The sequence below is a fragment of the Lathamus discolor genome, chromosome 2, assembly GCF_037157495.1.
Source record: "Lathamus discolor isolate bLatDis1 chromosome 2, bLatDis1.hap1, whole genome shotgun sequence".
NCBI lineage: Eukaryota > Metazoa > Chordata > Aves > Psittaciformes > Psittacidae > Lathamus > Lathamus discolor.
The window spans coordinates 44,246,241-44,266,929 of NC_088885.1; the positions used below are offsets into that span (position 1 = coordinate 44,246,241).

The 20,689-nt window shown below is 37.6% G+C and overlaps 1 protein-coding gene across 4 annotated transcripts in view; it reads left to right on the forward strand.

Moving 5' to 3' along the window:
- The window catches only part of SVIL (supervillin), a 108,546-nt gene that overhangs the window by 57,833 nt on the left and 30,024 nt on the right, over window positions 1–20,689 (forward strand). Inside the window, exons 7-19 of one of the 4 annotated variants that reach the window (XM_065666674.1) lie at window positions 212–1,099; window positions 1,432–1,602; window positions 2,242–2,276; window positions 3,406–3,467; window positions 3,832–3,971; window positions 4,719–4,814; window positions 6,024–6,276; window positions 7,714–7,737; window positions 8,800–9,286; window positions 10,801–11,020; window positions 15,066–15,195; window positions 19,309–19,386; window positions 19,954–20,022. In XM_065666674.1, the coding sequence (XP_065522746.1) occupies window positions 212–1,099; window positions 1,432–1,602; window positions 2,242–2,276; window positions 3,406–3,467; window positions 3,832–3,971; window positions 4,719–4,814; window positions 6,024–6,276; window positions 7,714–7,737; window positions 8,800–9,286; window positions 10,801–11,020; window positions 15,066–15,195; window positions 19,309–19,386; window positions 19,954–20,022 (2,653 nt within the window). The remainder of the gene's footprint in view (window positions 1–211; window positions 1,100–1,431; window positions 1,603–2,241; window positions 2,277–3,405; window positions 3,468–3,831; window positions 3,972–4,718; window positions 4,815–6,023; window positions 6,277–7,713; window positions 7,738–8,799; window positions 9,287–10,800; window positions 11,021–15,065; window positions 15,196–19,308; window positions 19,387–19,953; window positions 20,023–20,689) is intronic. The other 3 variants (XM_065666675.1, XM_065666676.1, XM_065666677.1) reach the window with 3 other exon arrangements.

A 20,689-nucleotide genomic window follows, 5' to 3' on the forward strand; every position in this document is an offset into this window, starting at 1 on the left:
AGGTCCTGTGAATCACTTGAACGTTTTTGAGCAATGTTATTGCTAAGATTTAGGGGGTGGAAGGTGTTGCATCATACCATTGCTTTCTTCTATGTGTTGATTGCTTTTATTTTAATATGATGTTGCTGCCTGTACCCACAGTAGGTGTCTTATGATCCTTCCCAGTTTGGGTATTGCTGTTCACAGCTTTAATCCTTTTTCTTTCTTAAAGAGTAAAAGTTAGAGAGAAACTGGTGAAAGAGGAAAGTGCTCGTGGAAGCCCTGAACATGGCACAGACACAGTATCTCAGAGAAAATCCCATCCAGTGCCAGCCCACTACATGCCTCTTCAGACAGAAAAGTCTGCCTTTGATAGGGTTATAAATCAGCCTGTCAGTTCAGTTCGCCAACCGATACATGGCTATATTCAGCCTGCTGGCATTGCTCACACGGCTCAGCTGATGGCAACAGAAGAACCAGCAAACATCTCTCTTGGCAATCGCCTCCTGCCAGACAGTGTTAGCCTCTTAACAAAATCATCAGCAGCCACTGCATCAGAGAGTGAAAAGAAAGAGACACTCGATTATGGAGCAAAGCCTGATGAAGAAGATTCTTTAGAAGGTGAACAAGCTTCCAAAAGCAGAAGACCACTTTTACCATCTGAGATTCTCAAGCAAGGGAAGAACCATGAAGACCTCTTTGGAGGAGGAGAATTGGATACTCCCATGGGGAATTCCTCTTTCACAAGCAAGCTGAAAGTTAACTCAGAAGTTCAGAGAGAGCTGGAGTGCAATAAGAGGCAGGCCCCTGAGCAGCAGTTTAAGACCACTGAGAACATAGAAAGGAGTGAAGCTGTTATGTACATACAGAGTGGGTCTGTAACGCAGGCTGACAAGGCAAAGGCTCCTGTTTGGAAAGTGTCGACAGCAAAGCATAAAGTCCTGACTCGTTCAATGTCTGACTATGCTGTGCCTCCTAAGCTAGAAGCTTCTAAAAGTAAGGAAAGTGTGGAAGCAAATGCACCAAACGGTGAGATTGGCATGGTTGACACAAAAGTCTCTGTTGCCCAGCTCCGTAATGTCTTTCTGGAGTCTGCTACTGCCAACAAGAAAACAGAACTGTAGGTGACATTTCAGACATATTTTCGTGTGAAACTTGCACGTCCTTGGCAAAAATTACACACACTCAACAGCAGTCGTGTTCGGCACTTAAAGCACACAGCTTAGCTCTCACCAGTGTGTACTGGAGGCTGAGATGGTTTGAATCCTGCTTTTGTGCTTCTGCTTGCTAGTTCAAGTTGTGATGTGGGGTAGCTGGAATGTGTACATCTGCGCATGTTACCGGAGGAGCATGCAGAGTGATCTGTAGTGAATTGTTCAGATGCTTACATCTATGCTTTACCTCTCTCTCCTATTTTCTTTTCTATGCACTTTCTATCATGTGGTCTTAAAGTGAATCTCGGTTTGAGATGTCAGCGGCAGGTGGCACTTTGTCTGCCAATGGTGACCGTGAAAGAGGGCCACGAAGGCCGAGGCGCTATTTTACTCCTGGTGAAAATAGAAAGACTTCTGAGAGATTTAAAACTCAACCTATAACATCAGCAGAACGAAAGGAGACAGATAGGTAGGCATGTACGTAGCTCTGTGTAGCATTCCGGTACAGGTAGACGTGAATGAGCTTGTGAAGAGACTTTGTTCATTTGTTAGCATAAGCATTTTGCAAGATTATTGTTTATCTTTATAACCAATCAGTATTTGTTATAGTTTCTTATAAAATAAAAACAAAAACATCGCCAACCAAACCAATTTACTGCAAATCCCCTCCACGTAAAATGATGAACAGAGAATCATCATAAAGTATTATAGCCGTCTGGTTCTGTCTAATGATAAATGCTTTTGGTTTTATAGAAAGAATTTTCTTTCCATCTACTCTGCCTTATCATTTACTTTTTTTTTTTTTTTTAAACAACCAAAGCTATGTATTTTATGTTAAAAGAGCTGGCAGCGAATCTTAGACTTTTATCTTCTGCAAGTTGAACTGGAAATCATTTTCCTTTACTGTATTTAAGTTTGGCTGCAATTGCTTGCCTTTCTGCTTTATTAAAGGATGTCAAAGTGGAAACTGTTGAAACTTGAGAAACTATAGATAAAGTTTTCCAGCTCTTAAGATTTTTGAGGTCTTGCTACTTCAGATGGAGTTTGAATTTAATTTTTGATGTCTTATTTCCAACTAACTTCTTTCTATTTGGTAATTTTTCACCAGGTCAATTTTAAGTGCAGAAATACCAGCTGTTGAAGGTATGGTACCACACTACTTTCTAAGGAAGAAATAGGAGCAGATGTGTTTTGTTTTGTTTTCACTGAACTAGATAATGCAAAGTCCAGTTGAAAATAGCTTTTGTTACCTGTATGTTTGAAGTACCACTTTTCCTTAGGCCATGTCTACTACAGACTTGATTTCGAATTTATTCAAGTCCAAAAGTCTGTCTATGGATTCCAGACTTCATATGGGAGGCAAAGAGGGGAATGAACGGCTTGACACTTTTCAGTGTAGGGTTGTGAGTTTTTTTTCTGATGTAGACGATAAATAAAAAATAAATTAGACCACACATTTTCATCACTGGTCTAGGGCTAATAAATAAAAAAAGCCTTAACTGATTTTCTAGCTAAGGAAGTTATGCTGGTTATTAAATTATATAATTCAGTCTGCCATCTTGCTTCTCTTTCCCTCTTGTCACTCTTGGCAAGTCTGTCACAAATCAAGTAGGTAATCTCCTGAATAGCTAAATTTAAATGTAATGCCCCATGCTATTTGGAAGCTGATATTCTCTGCAGCTTTGAGATGCAGGTTCTTGGATCTGGAGGATTTTGATTTCAGCTTTTATGGATACCAGATGAGTCTCTGAAAAATGTGGACGCAAGGTGGCAATCAGAATGACCAGCTTCCAGGAAGAACCATCTTGTATGGTCAATAATAGAATATAGATGTTCTATACAGCAGGATTAGTACTGACCTTTAAGACAGTCTTTCAGTCCGATTATATTCTTAATCCATGTGTCTAACATAGACCGATAGAGTAAGTTTGATTATATTCATAACGGGTTGGATTATATTTATAATGGGTTGTTTGGATAACTCAAATGCACAATAACTATTCTGAAAACAAATCTTTTGTTCTCAAATCATGTTAAGAATTTTCTCGTGAAGCATTGCATGTAAAAACAAGTAAAGTTTACACAATCTGTTTCCTGAGAAGTCTTCCGTTAAAAGAGAGTAACAACCAGCGTACTTGCTAGTGATGCTTCTTATCTTACTCAGATATAATTTTTGAGGAATTCAGAAATCATTTAGTTAAAAAAAAAAATTTGCATTTAATATGAGCTTGATTAATTACATTCAGCCTCACTTATTTTTTCCTTTGACTAGATGAAGAAAAAATGGATGATCGAGCCAAACTAAGTGTAGCTGCAAAAAGGCTGCTTTTTAGAGTAAGTATTACATTTTCTTAATAGAAGGCTGAGTTAAACATTTCATATACAAGATGCTAAAGATCCCAAAGTGCAGGAGAATGAAGTGTAATGCAGTTAACCAAGTCCAAGCTACATATCAAAGCTTTTTAATCTTACCTGCCTACACAGTAGACCTGTTGCTCTAAAGCCTTCTTAAAGAACATCTTTTAGAGAGATGTGTAGTTTGGTTTAAGCCCATGACACCTTCTGTGCAATTACATCCTACTTCTAATTCAAAGATGGGTATTTGGGAAATTTATTCTTTGGATGCAAGAAAGCTGTAAAGAAAGTACTGGTTTAGAACTTTCAGCCATGGTTTTAATTATGATATATGTCCTCTTAGGAAATGGAAAAGTCATTTGAAATGAAAAATATTCCTAAACCACCTACAAGAAGTTCAGCAGTAGAAAGAAGACTGCGACGTTTGCAGGACAGATCGCACACACAACCAATTACCAGTGAGGAAGTGGTCATTGCAGCTACGTAAGTCTTGTTACATATGTTGGCTATAACTTTGGTTCCTGCTTTTAAATCTGGGAATAAGTTCCATATATGTGGTATTTACAACTTTGTAGCAAGGAAATCATTTATTGTTAAAGGCTAACTTCCCTGAGAACCACAGGGGAAACTATATTGAAATTCCTTTTTAGAAGTAGAGGGACTATTAAAGCATAACTTGCATGAACTGTAATTTGGCAGAAAGCTTATGAACCTGTAGATTAATCATAACCCTGGTTTGTAACTCAAATGAAAAAGATACTTTGAGCTGAGGGAAATCTTACAAGTTCTTACGGAATGCATTTGTATTGGGGAAAACACTTCACACTCTGAAAGCTCGAATGTACTTTTTGGAAATGCATTTTTTGCACTCTGGTCATACATCTTGAAATTTTCCTAAAGAAACAAAAGTTGGTTTTAGGGAATACAAAAAAAAAAGTGAATTAATGTTCACCTAACGATCTACTAAAAGATAGCCTATGTTATGGGTAATCGGTAACTTCAAGAGACAGTCTGCTCCTCTAGCTTTTTAGTTCTTTCAACGTATTTGAAGTTAGTTTTGTAAAGGCCACAGCAGATAACTCAGTTAATTAAAAATCATTGCTGTTTGGTTTTTTTTCTGTTTTGTTTTGGTTTTGGTCTTTCTGTAGTTAACACTTAATGCATTGCTTTTCTTAATGCTTTTTTCTTCTCTCTCCCTGTGAATATTCCCTCCTTGGCAATTCTTTAAAGTGAATCTACCCCTGCTTCACGTTCTATGAATACCCACACAGTAGTGACAAGAGTACCTAGTCCCACTGTAGTTAAGAGCACTGTACAACCCATCAGGTACTGGGGGGGATAAACATGCATGTTACATGGAGCACAAGATTCCTCAATAGCAGATGCATCTTTGAAGTCTTGAATGCCTTTTCAATATGTCACATCAATACTCATTTCAGGAATATTTAAAACATTTGTCAACTTCATTTATGTTTGCATGATAAAACAATGCAGCTTATTTTTATGTCAAGCATCTGTTTTCAGAACCTTTCTAACCACACGTACCTGTTCTAGAAGCATATTTTTCTTTATGAAAGAAATTAATTTGCATGTGAGCAAACATAGCAGAACCCTCTTTGGTCTTGTACTTTTTTTTTTTTTTAATACAGTAATGTCGTCTTAAATTGAAAGTATCGAAGCTGGGTGCTTGATTTCACAAGGAGTACATATCCACTTTGTCTGTCTCTACAAATATTTTTTTTTAGCTTGCAAAATTAAAGATAAGAAATTGCACCACCTATGGGTAAAGTTGCAGAATACTGTTTGCCTATTCTGAAAGAGAATACTACTAATTCCATAAATGTGGCAGAAGGTGAATAAAATATATTATGGTAGAGGTGACTAAAATATATTATTGTAGAGACAAATGCAGTTGCAGCTTTTATGAATGAATGTGTCTGCCTTCAGCATTGGTCAAACAATATTCAAAATTAATTGAGTATATTTCACAATTATTTTCATTGTTGAGTTACCCCAGAAAACTCAAAACAAAAGACAGTCTGAATTCTGGTCAATTTCAAATTACAAGAGTCATAACAATTTATTGTAACCTAAAAGCAGCACTAACTTGGAATTTAAATTTGTGTTTTAAATGTTTTTACGGTATATGATACACAAATTATTTCTAATAATATCAAATTTTACGTAAATGGCACTGTAGAACCCATGTTTGTTCTACAGAAGGCATCTTCACTGTCTCTCTGTATTCTCTATGAAGAGATCGGTCTCAAAAGACTGTCTTCAATCTTGAGTTCCCCTTTTAAAAAAATTGTTGTGTCCTAATCCAGTCAAGTTGTGTATGAAAATTTAACCTTTTTGAAACTTCAGCTGTTGAATTAGAATTCATCATGCCAATGTTGAACCACTGCATAACCACTTAGGCTGCTATATTACATTGGCTGTTGTGCTTCATGTGCAGTTCTGCTTCTATTAGGTTGAGATTTTTAAACCTCAGAACGGCTTTTTCCAGACTCATTTCCAGTTCTGTTTCTTCAGCTTGCAGGCATCAGCACACCAAAAAATTTTAGCTAAAGAGGAGATAAGAGCAGCCAAAGAGGCGATGGGGCAAGATCAGTCTGAGGAACCAGATTCTTCCACCTTAAGTCTGGCAGAAAAGATGGCTTTGTTTAACAAACTGTCTCAGCCAGTATCGAGGGCCATCCCCACGAGGAGTCGAGGAGATATTAGGCACAGGAGAATGAATGCTCGTTACCAGACTCAGCCAGTCACTCTTGGAGAAGTTGAGCAGGTAAGTATAATCTTAGTTCTCTTTCATTTGTTTCTTTTCATTGGTGAAAACAGCTTCAGTGTAAGATGTCATAACAGATGGCTTTCTCTTTGCTCTGAGCTATACAGTGGGGTTATGATATATTTGCAGGAAAAAGCTTGTCAGGAAGCAGTCTTCTGACATTGAGGAACAACATCCTCTGAAATGTCCGATTTCATTTGTGTGTGTTAAGTAATTCAAGAGTATAGAATCTTCCAGATTAGCACATGTTGTACCTTTCAGAGGTCTGTCTTTTCTGGTAGAGTATTACATGTCTTCTAAAAGTAGATTCCTGACCGAAGGGGTAAAAATGGTTACACATATCATTGTGCTTCAGAGTTATTTTCAGAGAATTTTGTAACTTTGTCATGTGCAACTCTCAGACTCTTTCCTGAAAGCACTATATATTTCCATTATTATTCAGGACATATTCTGTCATTTTCCTCTGGAAGGGGGACATATATTTTTATTTGTATTATTTTCCCACAAAGCACGATATGTTTGAAATCCTGTTCTGGAATCCTTCATGTAATTGGAACTACAAGGCAATGTCTTTTAACTGGAGTTTGAGCATAAGATGGCCCAGCAGTGGTCTTTCAGAGCTGATATTCACGCAGAAACATCAGTCCCTTAGTGTCTGAACTGTAAAAGAAATCACTCTTAACAGTCAAGCACAAGTCCTGTGCATGTTATATTTCTAGGGATTTGGATCAATATGTGTGTTAGAAAGTTCCTCCTGGTTTTTTTTTCTATATGTTTCATTTGTGCTTATGCATTTTCCATATTATAACTGAATACTGAGAAGGTAGGCTTTCTCTAACCATGTTGGTGCAAAGCTGTACGGAAATATAGTTTACCTTTTATGCCTACTTTACTTAGGCATGAAGTAGTAGTAAATATTTGGCAAATTTCTTTAGCAGGATTTCCACACCTAACATGGTGCTCTTTTAATGCGTTTTCCAAATGCCAACCACTGTCACAGCCTGTCCTCTTTAATGACTTTGTCACGAACTTGTTTGACAGCCAGGAACGTGGTCAACAGAAATGGGCTTGGAGCAGATGGGAAGGGACAGTCACATTAGTTTGTCAGACTTTTACAGATAAACTTGCTTTTCAAGCAAGGAAACACAGAGGAAGCATATTTTATTATCTCTTTCTGAACCTAGCCGAAGAAACCAGAGTTGACTCTGAACCAAGTTGAATGGGAATGTATTTTCAAAAAAACATTGTACAGTGAATTGTTGGAGTCTGAGATGTTTTGAGTTGCAGTTACAGTTTTTCTAGGAAGGAATAAAAGAAAGATATCGTAATAGATAACTAGAGGTTATGTTCCCAGCATATGTAGTTGCAAATGTAAATATTTTCTGATTAAAGCTGAAATCCCTTTGCTGATCTCCTCTAAATTTCTAATTCTGATAGATGCAGTGGAACAAGAGTAAACTGGTAACTATTCTCTTAATCTTGCTTTGGAATCCTTGAGCTAGTGAAGTAGTCTTTACTCTGCTTTCCAGTTTGTTTAATGAATGACTGTGGTGTCCATGCTTTATGGAATTTGCATGTGCATTTTAAGTTTTCAGTTGATTTCCTCTTACTGGTGTGATTTTGTTTGTTCCTTTTGCATGCTGTTCACCAGCCCAGCAGTTTAAGAAAACAACAAAAAAGCTAAACAAAACCCTCTCCTGATGTGTACAAAGGCATGTTTGTTGATCTCTTTCATAGTTCTGTGGCTTCTTTGGAGAAAACATTAAGCGAAGCCCATCATTTCAGAAAAATTTTGCATCTTAACTGTCTGTAGGAAAACTCCAAAAAATTATTATGTTAGAAGAGCAGAAAAGATAATTGTTCCACTGTGGAGGCTGGCAAAGCAACTTTGGAGGGGTTTTTAATATGCTTCTTAGATTCAGATACTTCGCTTAGAGGTATACATGACTGCCAATGTTATATTTGAAAAAGTCTTACACTAACAGTCTCTTGTGAACATGATTTATGTGGCTGAAGCGTCAGGAATGTCTGCCCTATGTAGGACAGGACAGAGTAGTCTCTCTAGTGCTGAGCTAGCTCCAGAGCTGGAAGCTGCATAACTGTATCAGAGCAGAGCTGTGCCAAAGCTAATTAGTCCTGCTGAGATGCAGAGTTGATTAGCCAGGGCACATGGCATGTCATCCAGCGTCTGGAACCTGAACTACTCATTTCCTTCCCCAGTCCTCTGCAGTACCATGCAAGTATGAGCCTTTTCGTGGAGCCCTGTCACAACATCATATTGCATGCTACACATACACCTGTTATTACTAAAGATGTTGCTGTTCACATGCAGTTATTTCTTCCCTGAGTGGAATAATCCATCTGCAAGCCAAATTATGGGGGTATTGTTGCTCTCCTTACCTATATTTATTGAGCACTACATTCATACAGAAGCACACCTCTGAAGAACTGACACAATGGGACTGTTTTCAGGAACTGATGATTTCTGAGCTTTTAAGTTCATTTGTGTGTGTGTGTTCGTAGGTACAGAATGAAAGTGGAAAAATTACTGCCCTGTCAACTGCAGTTGCAACATCGATTTCAACAATGGCATCTGCCCTTTCTACATCGTTTGCTGGAGACCTGCAAACGAAGCCAGCTAGTGATGGAAATGTGAGTGCTGCCACTAGAGCTGATTTGAGATTCCACTCTTCAGCAGAAAACTCAGACTCTTCAGGAAAATGCACACAGAAGTCAGAACAATGGCAGCCTTCAATTGAAGCGCTAGAAAGCAAAAGAGCATCAAAGAAGCATGAAGAAGAAAGAAAGAGATTTATAGCACATGAAGCTAATGAAATTACAAAGTACAGCTCCTTTGAGGAAGAAACCACACATCCTGTTCCTGAAAAAACAGGCGACTACCATAAAGAGACACCATACAGCTTCCTGAGGAAGGGCAGCTTGGAACTGTTCAGTTCTCAAGCACCTTTTCAGCCTCTTGAACAGAAGGAAGTGGATACTGGCATGCAAGGTAAATGGGAAGTCAAAGAAGGCCAGTCTTTTGAAGAAAAGATGGATTTGGGAAGTGTTATGAAAAGCAAGACTTGGCAAAGAGGTGTAGTATATACTTCCTGTTGGTGTAGTCTCATTCAGCAAACGGTGGTGTTTCTGTCCTTTTAAACATCATCATGTAAAGCATTATTATGACTGGTTATGTTTCCTTCTTTTAGCACTGCTTAAAAGTAGAGAAATAAGTCAACCTTAAGTTTTACAAAAACAGTTTCTCTTTGTTGTTGTTTTAATTCTTCAGCCTTTAAAGATGGGTCAATTTTACTCATATTTTCTGATTTTGAAATAAGTTATGTTATACATTGAAATTAAGACTTAGCCTTTCCTCTTTTGCCTTTGCCCCTGCCCTCCAAAATACTGAACAAACCAAACTTGCTGCTCTGGGTCAAATGTCTTCTCTTAAATATTGCCTTCTTGTGCGTATATAGGTATGTATTAATTGCATGCATACATATATAGCTACTAGTTGATAGTTTTCACATAACTAATTTTGCAAAACCAGTATAATTTTCTCTTCAATGTAAGTAATTCTGAGAGCAATTTCATTTCTATATGCACAGCATAATTCAAACTTAATATGTAAACTCACCCATCTATAAATAAAAAGCTTTGGAAAGAATCAGTTATTTTGGTCATTGCATAAAGCCTTCTATTCTCTTGAATTTAAGAAGGATGTTGTATTAGTCTTCTGTTTTATGATGGGGTACAAGACCACAGTACCCTGTAGTGCTAGAAACATTTTTGTTTTCATCTTTTGTAGCTGTCATTTTTAATTTAATGGTCTTCAAACAAGCATAGGGTGGTCTTCAAACAAGCATAGGGAGGAAGCTATGATTCTGCCTGTATTACTCAAAATCAGTATCCATTCTATCCAATTAACTTTTGGTGACTTAAGGGGGGACCGAAACTGGCATAAAACAGCAGCAGTCATATTTCCTTAAGGATAACTGTAATGGTGCATTTATCTTTCATGAAGACAGTTATTTTCTCTGGTTTAAAAAGCCCCAACACCCTCCTACAAAATAATACCTTTATTAATCTATTGAATGTCCTCCTACTGTGCTACTTATGTATTCAACTGCTTTACCAATATGTTTATTTCTTACTTAATTTTTGTCTGCTTCTCTTCCACTACTCCTTGGTCCCCTCTCACTTTCATCTGTCCATTAGTTTTCCTGTTGATGTGATAACAGTAGCAGCAGTTTGTCCCTCATCCATATGAAGTTCAGAATTGTGTATTGAACATATTGTGTAGCTTCATGTGAATTTCAGTCATGAATGGCCAGTCTATGCAGCAGATAATATTGCACAATTCATCTTTGTACTCTAGCTCAGCCAAGGGTTTTCTATTCCTCTGTTAGGATAGCATGTAATTCGAATGTTAGAAACCAGATTTGCTGCTTCAGTGTTAGTAATGTGAAATATGATTGAGAGTAGCACTAAGTCTAATTCAGCACTTCTCTTTTGAATGGGCAGACCGTGATGAGCCTACTTCTGAACTCACCAGCACATCAGCAATGAGAACAGCTTCACAAACTGCAGCTGCGGCATCTTGTAGACTGCAGGAGCTCTCCGAACAATTGGAAGGCAAATTGTATAAGAATTCCTGTGAGATGTTTTCTGTTGGAGAGAACAAAGCACAAACAACTGAGGATGTCCTTGATAATTCTAGCAAAACAATGTCAATTAAGGAAAGGTACTGGAATTTCACTTTTTTTAAATTATCTCTATAAATACAGTAATTAGGCTGGTGGTATAAAAAGCAGCTTTAAACCTGTTTCTGAAAAAGCTAAGCAGTGATTATTAGGCTTCATTAGATGTGAAATGCTAACAGCAGAAACATGAAGTTAATCTGCCTGACATGCTTGTATAGCAGATGGTGGTGAACAAGAATTACTGCTCAAGAGAACATGTTAATCTGATTTTGAAAGAGCCACCTGAAGAAGCAACAAGTAGTTCAGAAAATGAAAGTTGTAAAAATACATGTTCTAGTTATATTTATAAAAACACATGTATAAAAATACATGTTGTAGTTACATTTATACTTGATATACTCAATATACTTTGCAAGGTTCTGATTCCAGTTATAACAAGTATAATGTGATCTTTTTTAAATAACCTGTTTTTCATTGGTCCATGGGAGTCTCTTTTAAATTAGTTGAGAACAGGGAGTCAGGGATAGACTGCGATGTTTCGTTCTCTACTTCAGAAATACATGGTTGCCATTTTGACTTCTGAGAAATTACTGTAGGGATTTTAAAAAGGTGATAAGTTGGATGGGTTTGTGGGAGTATTAGAATTATTTTTCCAACCCAAGATCATTCTGATCTGAAACAAAATGTTACTGTCTGCGAGTTCATGGCTGGAGCTCCAATAGCTGCTGTATTACTTGTAAAAGTCATTCTCATTTAGTTAAAATGTTAAGAGTATAAACTCAGTCCCAGACTGTAAAAGGATCTGGTAGCAGTCCAGTAAGTAAAGTTACAATTGTTTGCTTCAGGGTGAAAAATAGGCGTATTTTTACTTCACATTTTCTACAGTGAAGGCAGAACCAATAAATAAAAATAGCTGCCTGATTAAACTTTGACTGTGTAAAAGTATTCCCTCACTTGATGAGGTGAGTATGATATTAGGAACTCCTAACCATTTTTTTTTTTTTTTAATTTTTAAACATGATTCCAAATCATGATTCTTAAATTAATGTATTTCTAGGATGTATGTGAGTCCTCTTTATTGATAGAGCATCTCCAATCCCTGTTATCCTCTTAACACAAAGAAGAGGGTGCAGGGACTTCTACAAGAGCTGTGCAGTCTTAGTCCCTTTTCTGAAGGATGTACTTATCTTTCTCAGTCTACTATTGGTTTGTTTAAAGCAACCTTCATTATTAGCTAATGTGTTCATTCCCCTTCAGTAAATATATGAAGTGTCTAGGTAGATAAGGATTAAGATCAAGAACTTCTGGTTTATAGGTGGTAAACGATGAGTCTTCCCTGATTCTTGTGGGGAAAAAGAGCTGGGAGGGAAGATCCAAGTATTAGCAGCTGTTTCAGTCCTAAATTTAATGCTTCGGTTGAGTTGATCTCTTGGTAACTGATGTTAAAGACTGTCAGTCTGGAATCATTTCCATTAGGCCCCCAAGACTGTCTGGTCAGTCCTAAAGCTGACAGAAGAAAATACCTTCTGTCTTGTCAGGAATTTGTATATTCTGATTCCACAAACGTCTGTAAATGGCAGGGCTGGTACCAAAATGTTTTAGCCTTCCAAAATACCACAGTAGTCTACTTCTTGGCCCAGAATTAAAAAAAACCCTACAACCAGTCATTTTCTTTTGCTTGGCTATAGCTGATGCCAAGTATTCATAAACCTCAAAGAACATTTCTGCTAAAAATTAACTATTAGACTTTGGATTTATTTTTTTTTCACCCCGTTTACATTCACTAACTTCATCTTCCCATCCAGTGGATCTTTCTGGCTGTGTCAGACATTATTTCACCTTATGGAAGAACAGCTTTTCCACAGATGTAATGATACTTGGGCAGGATGCATGCCTGCTGGTCTGGACAGAAGTGATTTTCCACAAAGACTTACTTCACTGAACTAATATTATCCTTGTGGAGTGAGTGTATGCCTGGCATTTTCAGAATTACCAGTATTACATGGAAGAATGAAAATCACGATTTTTCAAGGAAGACAAGACACTCTCTTCTTCTGCAAACACACAGCTTGGAGGTGAGAGGGAGCAAAGGCTCATATATTTGAGTAGTTTTGGCTGTGTTTTGTCTTAGGCAGCCAGGGCCAATCCACTGATTGAGTGGTGGAAACCTTTTTTTGAATTGTTTTCCCTTCAGGAAGAGAAATGTCTTGGAAGACTTCAAATGGCACATCAGTTGTGTGTAGCTACCTGCCTTTGTGTGTTTATGGAGACCAAAGTTGCTAGGCGGCCATCCAGTCAGCTCCACTTCAGAAGTCAGTGGCATGTCATGATCACCATTTAAAACAACTTACAGATAATTCTAATTTCTGTCAGACCTCTTAACCATTGTTCATTCCCTCTCAGGAAGAGCCCAACCTAAACTGAATTTTCAACCTTTTTTGATGTATGGATGCTAGAGCAAGAATTTCTTATGCAATCTAGATTTCTGCACTCTTTTAACAGTCAGCTTCCTTTTCATAGTTACTTATCTCATATTGGCCATTTTCTGCCTGATATGCTGAGCAGCTCTAGGCATTTAAAAAAAAAAAAAAAAACTTAGGCCAAAGCTGACCAAAATGCTTTTCAGCTTCAATTATTGCAGATCACTTCTAAGCAAAGCTGACCTAAGAGAACATCATACTGAAGATAATTCAACTGCACAGTAGCAGTTCGGTCCCATCTTGATCTCTTCTGCAGTTTCGCACATGCACTCCAGAAGATTAGTTCTGGGCAGTGAAATCTTGTATACACTTTGGAAACAATGGCCATGGTCTCAGCTCCTTATTGTGAGCTCTTCTCAACCCTACTCATCCCGTGCTGTGAGGTATGAAGCAATCAGGCAATGTGAAGTCTGCCAGCTCTGCCTACCTGGGCAGGAAGAAAGGAAATAACTGCTTTCTCAAATACTAACATTCTTACTGTCATTCTATTCTGTGAGTTTACCATTTTCTGCATTTTCAGTTCTTCTCAAATGACTGCCTCAGGACCAATTGGTTATCCTTGAATAGGCCAGTAGTATGGTTTCACCCCTTGATTTTTGCAGGAAGGAGCTGTCTGAAACTTGACTTCTGGCTACACCTATTCCTACCCTTTCCTTCTCCTCAGTTTCAAGACAAGAATTTTACTGTGACGGTAACAGTAATCACATCTCTATGAAAGCATCTTGACACCAAAATAGGTTTAACTGCTGAACCTCTTTGAATATAATAGGGTTAAAGGTTTTGTATAATCCTCATTGAAATGCCCTAGATCAAAGAAAGTAATGTAGCAAAACAATTCAACTAAAATAAAAACTACTTAGTGGACATCCTTTAAATGAGTTGCATCTTGCAGATAGATTTCAGGGCGGCAGTGCAGTTAGCACCAAGTTGCTGCTACATTGGCAGTACTGATTTGTGTCACAGCAATGCCTGAGTTAAGCATGGAGATACTAAGTGATCCTTAGGAGTCTGGTAGTAACCTCAGTCACTGGAGTTGTAGTGAAAGCAGTAGCAGTAGCCTGATGGGATCTAATTTGTGGGTGCCTGTTGTATAGACCTCTCTTCTTGGGTTTTAACAAAATATTTTTTAAAATCTTTTTTTAATGAGTACAATAAGACCAAAGGTAGGATTCGTCTTACTAACTTTGGACATCTACAGCATAAGTATCCATAGCTGAGCTAGCCACTCTCTGTGTCTTATTGACAGAAGGGAGGGGAAAAAAAATAGTAATTAATCTAACCTAATTATATATATATATATTCAGGACGATCTGCATTGTATCTTTTCCGCCCTTGACTGTATTGGCAATTTCCATTGACTACACAAATTAACTGGGGTGTGTGTCTCAGATCTAGATGTCTGTATTTTGACAGATGATTCAACATGTTCAGTAAAGACTTGGTGTTCAATTGTGAGCTTTGTATTATGTTTATGAAATGTAAATAACTAGTTAATGTTAGAAAACTTAATTTCAAATTATCTTGAATGTAGCATTAGTGAAAGGGTATCTTTTGAGGATAATAAAATAATGTTTAAAGGTAACTGCTGGCATGGCTTTTATTCTAGGTTGGCATTATTGAAGAAGAGTGGTGAAGAAGATTGGAAGAGTAGGCTCAGCAAAAAGCAGGAGTATGCGAAAGTGCCTGTCACTGATCGTAGCACACAGATACAGGAAGTTGAGCAACTGTTGAAGAAGGTAACTCTATTCTTGTTTGGAAAAAATATCTTGAAGCGCTTCAGCTTTTTGAAGATGCATCCAACTAGACAGGCATGCCTAATATTAGCTACTAGTTCTTGCTATTCCTCTTGTTGTTAGGCTTGCTTAAAAAACAGTTCTCCCAACACGAGAGCTCTTTGAAAGAGAATGTCTTCACTGTCTTGGGACATGCAATATTAGTTGCAGTGTTTTTACATCAGCAGATTATGAATACATTAAGTGGGCTTGTAAGGCTTCTAGAATACTTACAGGTATAATGATTTAAGCCTTTACACCTCAGTGAAATTGGCTTAAGACTTTAATTTCAGGTGTTATCTTTAGTATGGGTGAGCTTGAAAAATTTCAGATTCCTAAATCTGTATTGTCTGTGCATATACTTCTGTTTTAGCAGTAATTTTGGATCTTAGAAACATTGAAGAAATGCAGCTACCAAAGCATTCATGAGCCATTTGGCTGTTGGTTATCTTGCACAATCTTTGGTGTTTGTGGATAGCCAAAACCATCTGGACAAGGATTTTACCTGTCTTGTCAGCGTTAGTGAATAGTAGGAGATGGATAGAAAGGTGTAGAGGAAACGGAAGTCCACATCAACTGGCACACTCTGGCTATGTCTATGCATGGGTATGTTGTGTTGCCCAGCAGCAGAAGTGGATCTGTAAAGCAGAAGGATTACTGATAAGGAACTGCTATCCATGCCATATTTGCTTGTTTTGCTTCAATATAGTTTTGCTTCAAGCTACATTTTGTCTGCTCCTGTGGCCCGACTGCTGTTAGCAGCTGCTGTGTTACATGGGAATCCAGGAGTGCGTTTCAGGGCTTAGTTTGATCTAGAAATCTGTGCATTCTGCAGTGTGAACCAAAGCACAAGAAGTGAGGATGACAGGGAGGTTTGCTTCAAAATGGACTCTGGTTTAAACTACAGGGCTAATGTAGACTTGCTTCCCTTCTGAGTCTAGTATTTTGAAAATGATAGTGTCAGATAAAATAGGCTGTTTCAAAAGCCTTTAAATTTGAAGGAGTATTTTCACAGAGGACAAGTGAAGATAAAATTTGTGTTATAAATTCTACCAGTGGGGACAGAAATCTTTGGATGCAGTTATTTGGCTGTTAAAATGCTGCTTCTATTAAATGCTATAGGCAAACAATAACAAACAGTCTCTCATCCATCAGTATATTACAAGTAAGGAGCTGTTAGACAGGATATCGTTATCGAACATGTGACTTAATGGTTGTGTGTTAACCGGGCAGAAAACCAAGAAAGCTGAATTTTGCAGTTTGGATTTAAGGGTTTGTTTTGGTTTTGCCCCGTGAACTTACTCAAAAATCCAGTTGCAAGTTTGAAAGATATCCTAAAGCAAAAATAGTTTCAGCAAGGAAAGCAAAATTGCCGTCACATTTTTAACAGGCTGGTCTCCCAAATGACAACTGTTGAGATCAGATAACAAATGTACTCCAGCTAAAGACAATGGAGTTGGGAAAAACCTTTAAGCAGCTGCCAAGATTTAGGCAGAGACGAAGCCTTTGTTCTCTCTTCTCATTCTGCAGCACTCATATCCCCCCTGCTGTGTTACCATGTGTGCTTAGACTTCACTCAGTGTAGCACAAGTTAGGGTTTAAATCAAGCGAGCATGAAGTGCTTGAACAGTACAAGCTTGAAGTAAGAATGCTAGCAGTGGGAGTTTCTGTGACAGTCTGTGACAGTGGGGTCACCCACTCTGTTGGTTCGTGTTAGCTCTTGGCTATTTAGAGCCTAAAGCAAAGGATTTGCATGTCTGCCAACGGGTGAAATCTTGGATGTGTAAGAAAAAAATGTCAGTCTTGTTAGATACACAACTCCCTAAACTGTGTTAATATTTGTGATGCTGATTCATTTTGTGATACATAATAAAAATAATGTAAAGCTTCACTAATTTGACCACAGTTCTTGTAACACACTGTATCAGCTGCCCTTACATCTGGAAATACTGTTCCTGATAATTAAGCAATGTGATGGTTATTATCCTTTGAGGACCGTGAAGCAGTGTGCCGCGAAAGTCTCTTGTTTGTAGAAGAGCTTTGAGACTACAGTGTACTTTAGAATCTTAGTACTTTCTGTTGCTGGATTGCAATAAAAATGCAGGAATTGTACTGATTACTGTGTTTTGAGCTAAAATACAATTTCCACACATGGCAGTCATGAATCAACAGCAAGGGTATGTAAACTTCTGTCATGCCCTGCTGGTTCAAAATGATGCCTGAAGTTTTTAGTTTCATTATGTCACTCCTGTTAATGCAGTCAGACACCTATTTAGGTTTTCTTGTGTGTATATGTTATCTAACTTATTCTGGAGATTTGATTATTGAAGCATAGCTGTATAAAATAGAAGTTATTAGAGTACATTTATATTTCTAATAACAGAAGTTGAAAGATTCCTACTCTTAATAAAATAGTTATTTTGAATAGTGTTCTTTGATCACTTCTATGCAAAATGCTTTTGCACAGTTGTCTACATGGTGAGATATTTCTTCAAATGTGTTATAGTTATTTATATTTAGGCTAAAGTGTAGAAACCCCATGAAATTCATGGAAAAGCTTGAGGGAGCAACCTCAAATGAGAAAAAAATAGGGCCTAAGGAATTAACTCAAGGAGATACAGAAGGGGGGATGTTGAGATCTACTTTGAGGTCCAGCATCTGTTTTGATGATTGCTGCACATAGGAGGATAATTTGTTGGAAGCTGTGAGACTTATTAAATTATCGTGTGTACGGTAAAACATACTTGGACAATTCAAAGAATAGCTCTAACACAAAGGGAACAACTGTACACTGAGGAATGTCATTGGGGAAAAAAATCCCTTTTATTTGGGAAAAATATTTTTGATTTAGTATACCTCTATTCGTCATCTTAGGTTGGATGGAAGACTTCCAATTTTAGGGTTTTCTTTCATGGGTAGAAAATTTAACTAACTTTAAAATCCTACCTTAGTGTTAAAGTAGTAAAATTTACTGGAATGAAAATTCCTGGTTTATAGTCGGACACTTTTAACAGAATCGCTGATTAATGTGATTACCAGCTGCATTGCAGTCAATGTTAAAGCAGTGAATGACAATTGAAATGCACTTAATTCTTACAGCTAGTTCGAACTGCAGGTCAGCACTCGTGTTAAAGGCTAACGCTAAGCATTCAGTTCAAAACTACTCAGAGAGGAAGCATATGAAAGTCTTAAAAGGGGGTAAGCCCTTAATGAGTGACCTTTAGGCAAAATATCAGTCTCTTGCTGTGGTAATTTGGATGGATAAAAAGTTTCATCCCTTTAATATATGGCATCCACCAAGTGTTCATATCCAGTTCAAATCAAAGCTGAAAATAATGGCTAGGATTCATTTTGAGCCACCCTAATGAGCTGCATTTATCCATATTGTGAAGAGAATGCAATGTGGAACAAATGTGTTCCACATTTGCTTTAACCTATAGAAAGGAAGAAGAATTACAACTGATAAAGCCATGTCTAATCAGCTTTGGGTAAGGCCAGCTCTGAAGCAGGGTTATTTGTAGGCTTTAGAATGGTGAACCCACCTTCGCTGAGTGCTGTGGGCTAAGCAATTCCCTCCAGATGGCTTTTGAGTATCCCAATTTTTGTAAGCATTCTTTCTGTTCATCCAGAAAATAGATGGCTTGTTACTGAGCAAGATCTGATTAAACTTATAGCAGAATTATTCATGTTGTGGTTGACATGGTTCATCAATTTAATGGTGCATGAAAGCAGGGACATAAATTTTTTCAGCATATGAGAAGTGCATTTTTCTGGCTGTGCTGTTTTGTTCTGTGTTGAGTCGTAGTGATACTGTTACTAACTTGTCTAATTCCTGCATGGAATGGCTTTGGTAAACATGCTGTTGTGTTGTTTCTATTCTCTGGCTTTCCAATAGGAGAAACATTTCTAGAAGATCAAAAGATTCAGATTTACTTCATTTTAAGAAATTAGGAGAAGATGAGATATGTCTGCCCCATCTCCATTTCTGATAGTCCAGTCCTTTTCTGATAGTCCAGTCCTTTTCTGACAGTACAATACTACTCTAATTCCTTTGCTTTGCTTCTGTCCTTGTCATAGGAACCTGTATATGCTTCTACTTACTCTCCCGTTATACCTGCTCTCCATAAATTTCATCCTTTTCTACCTATTAATCAGGTGAGGAAAAGTCTGTGCAATTTAAATGCTCAAGAATTTCAAGTAAGCACATTTTGACAGGTTTTGTTGGGGTGTTTTTACATAAGAAATTAATAATCCTCTTAAGTGATTAACCAGCTGAGCAAATGCTGTGTTAAAGAAACATAGTATTAGGCCCCTATGCTGTGAAGTCTTCTTCATATACATTCTGCTACTGTTTCTATTATGGTTGCATTTCTAAAAATTCTGTATCTGTTGGACTATATAGATGAGGAAGTAAATAAAGGAGGCATTATTGTATTCATTATAAAATGCAAAAAAACTTGCATGTTGTTAATAAAAGCAATATGTAACTGTACAGTATTTATTCTAGCACAAAATGCTGTGTACCCCTGACTTCTCTATAATTATTGCGCATATACAATGTAAGGCATAAAATCATCTAATTTATTGACTACTTTTGTTCAGAGGTGACTTTCCTATAGTGATTTTCCCTAGCCCCTGTCTAAACGATTTTTGCCTTTGCACATCCTGCTTCTAGTCTTTGACTGTCCCATCTTCCTGCTTCTCTCTCTTTCTTCCTTAAAGGTGTGTAGTACTAGTTTGAAAGAATCAAGCTCTCTGATTTCTGATGAACGTCATCCTTGGAGATGGAAGGTGAAATGCTGTATAAACTTCCTATTTAATTATTGGAGGGAGGACTAAGGAAATTACATTAGTATCTAAGATGCACATTCCCAAAGCAACTCGTGGCAACAGAGTAAACTTTTGAGTTTGCCTGAGAATAGAGTTCTGGCGGCTGTTCAAGATGTTAGAGAAGCTTCAAGTGTTACTTAAAATCATGTCCATACCTCTGCAATTCCATCATAAACAATTTGAAGAACTTATGAAGAACTAATAGATAATGAGATCAATTTTTTTTCACTAGAGCTACATAACAGAGTTGCATTGAGCAGAAGCAGAATACCGGATCTTGATCTGAGCAAACAGATACTGTTCCATGTGATTGGAGGTAAAAAAAGCTAAGGCAGGAGTAAGCAAAGAAAGTTGGAAGAAAAACATGACAAAACAGGGAGAGTTCACTGAAAGGATTATGCAAATCTAATCCTGGTTTATTCCACCTCCTTGTCCCTTGGCTTCCAGCTCACATCTGTGTTTCTAGGACTGTAAGGAATCCATTGGGTTCTTTATTCCCATACAGAATACAGTGTATGTTGCATGTGGGAAACATTCTGACCAGCATGCATAATGGCAGTGAATTCAAGGGACTGATACTGGCTGCTGGAACAAAGGATGGTGATTATGGCAGAGGCTATTCAAACTG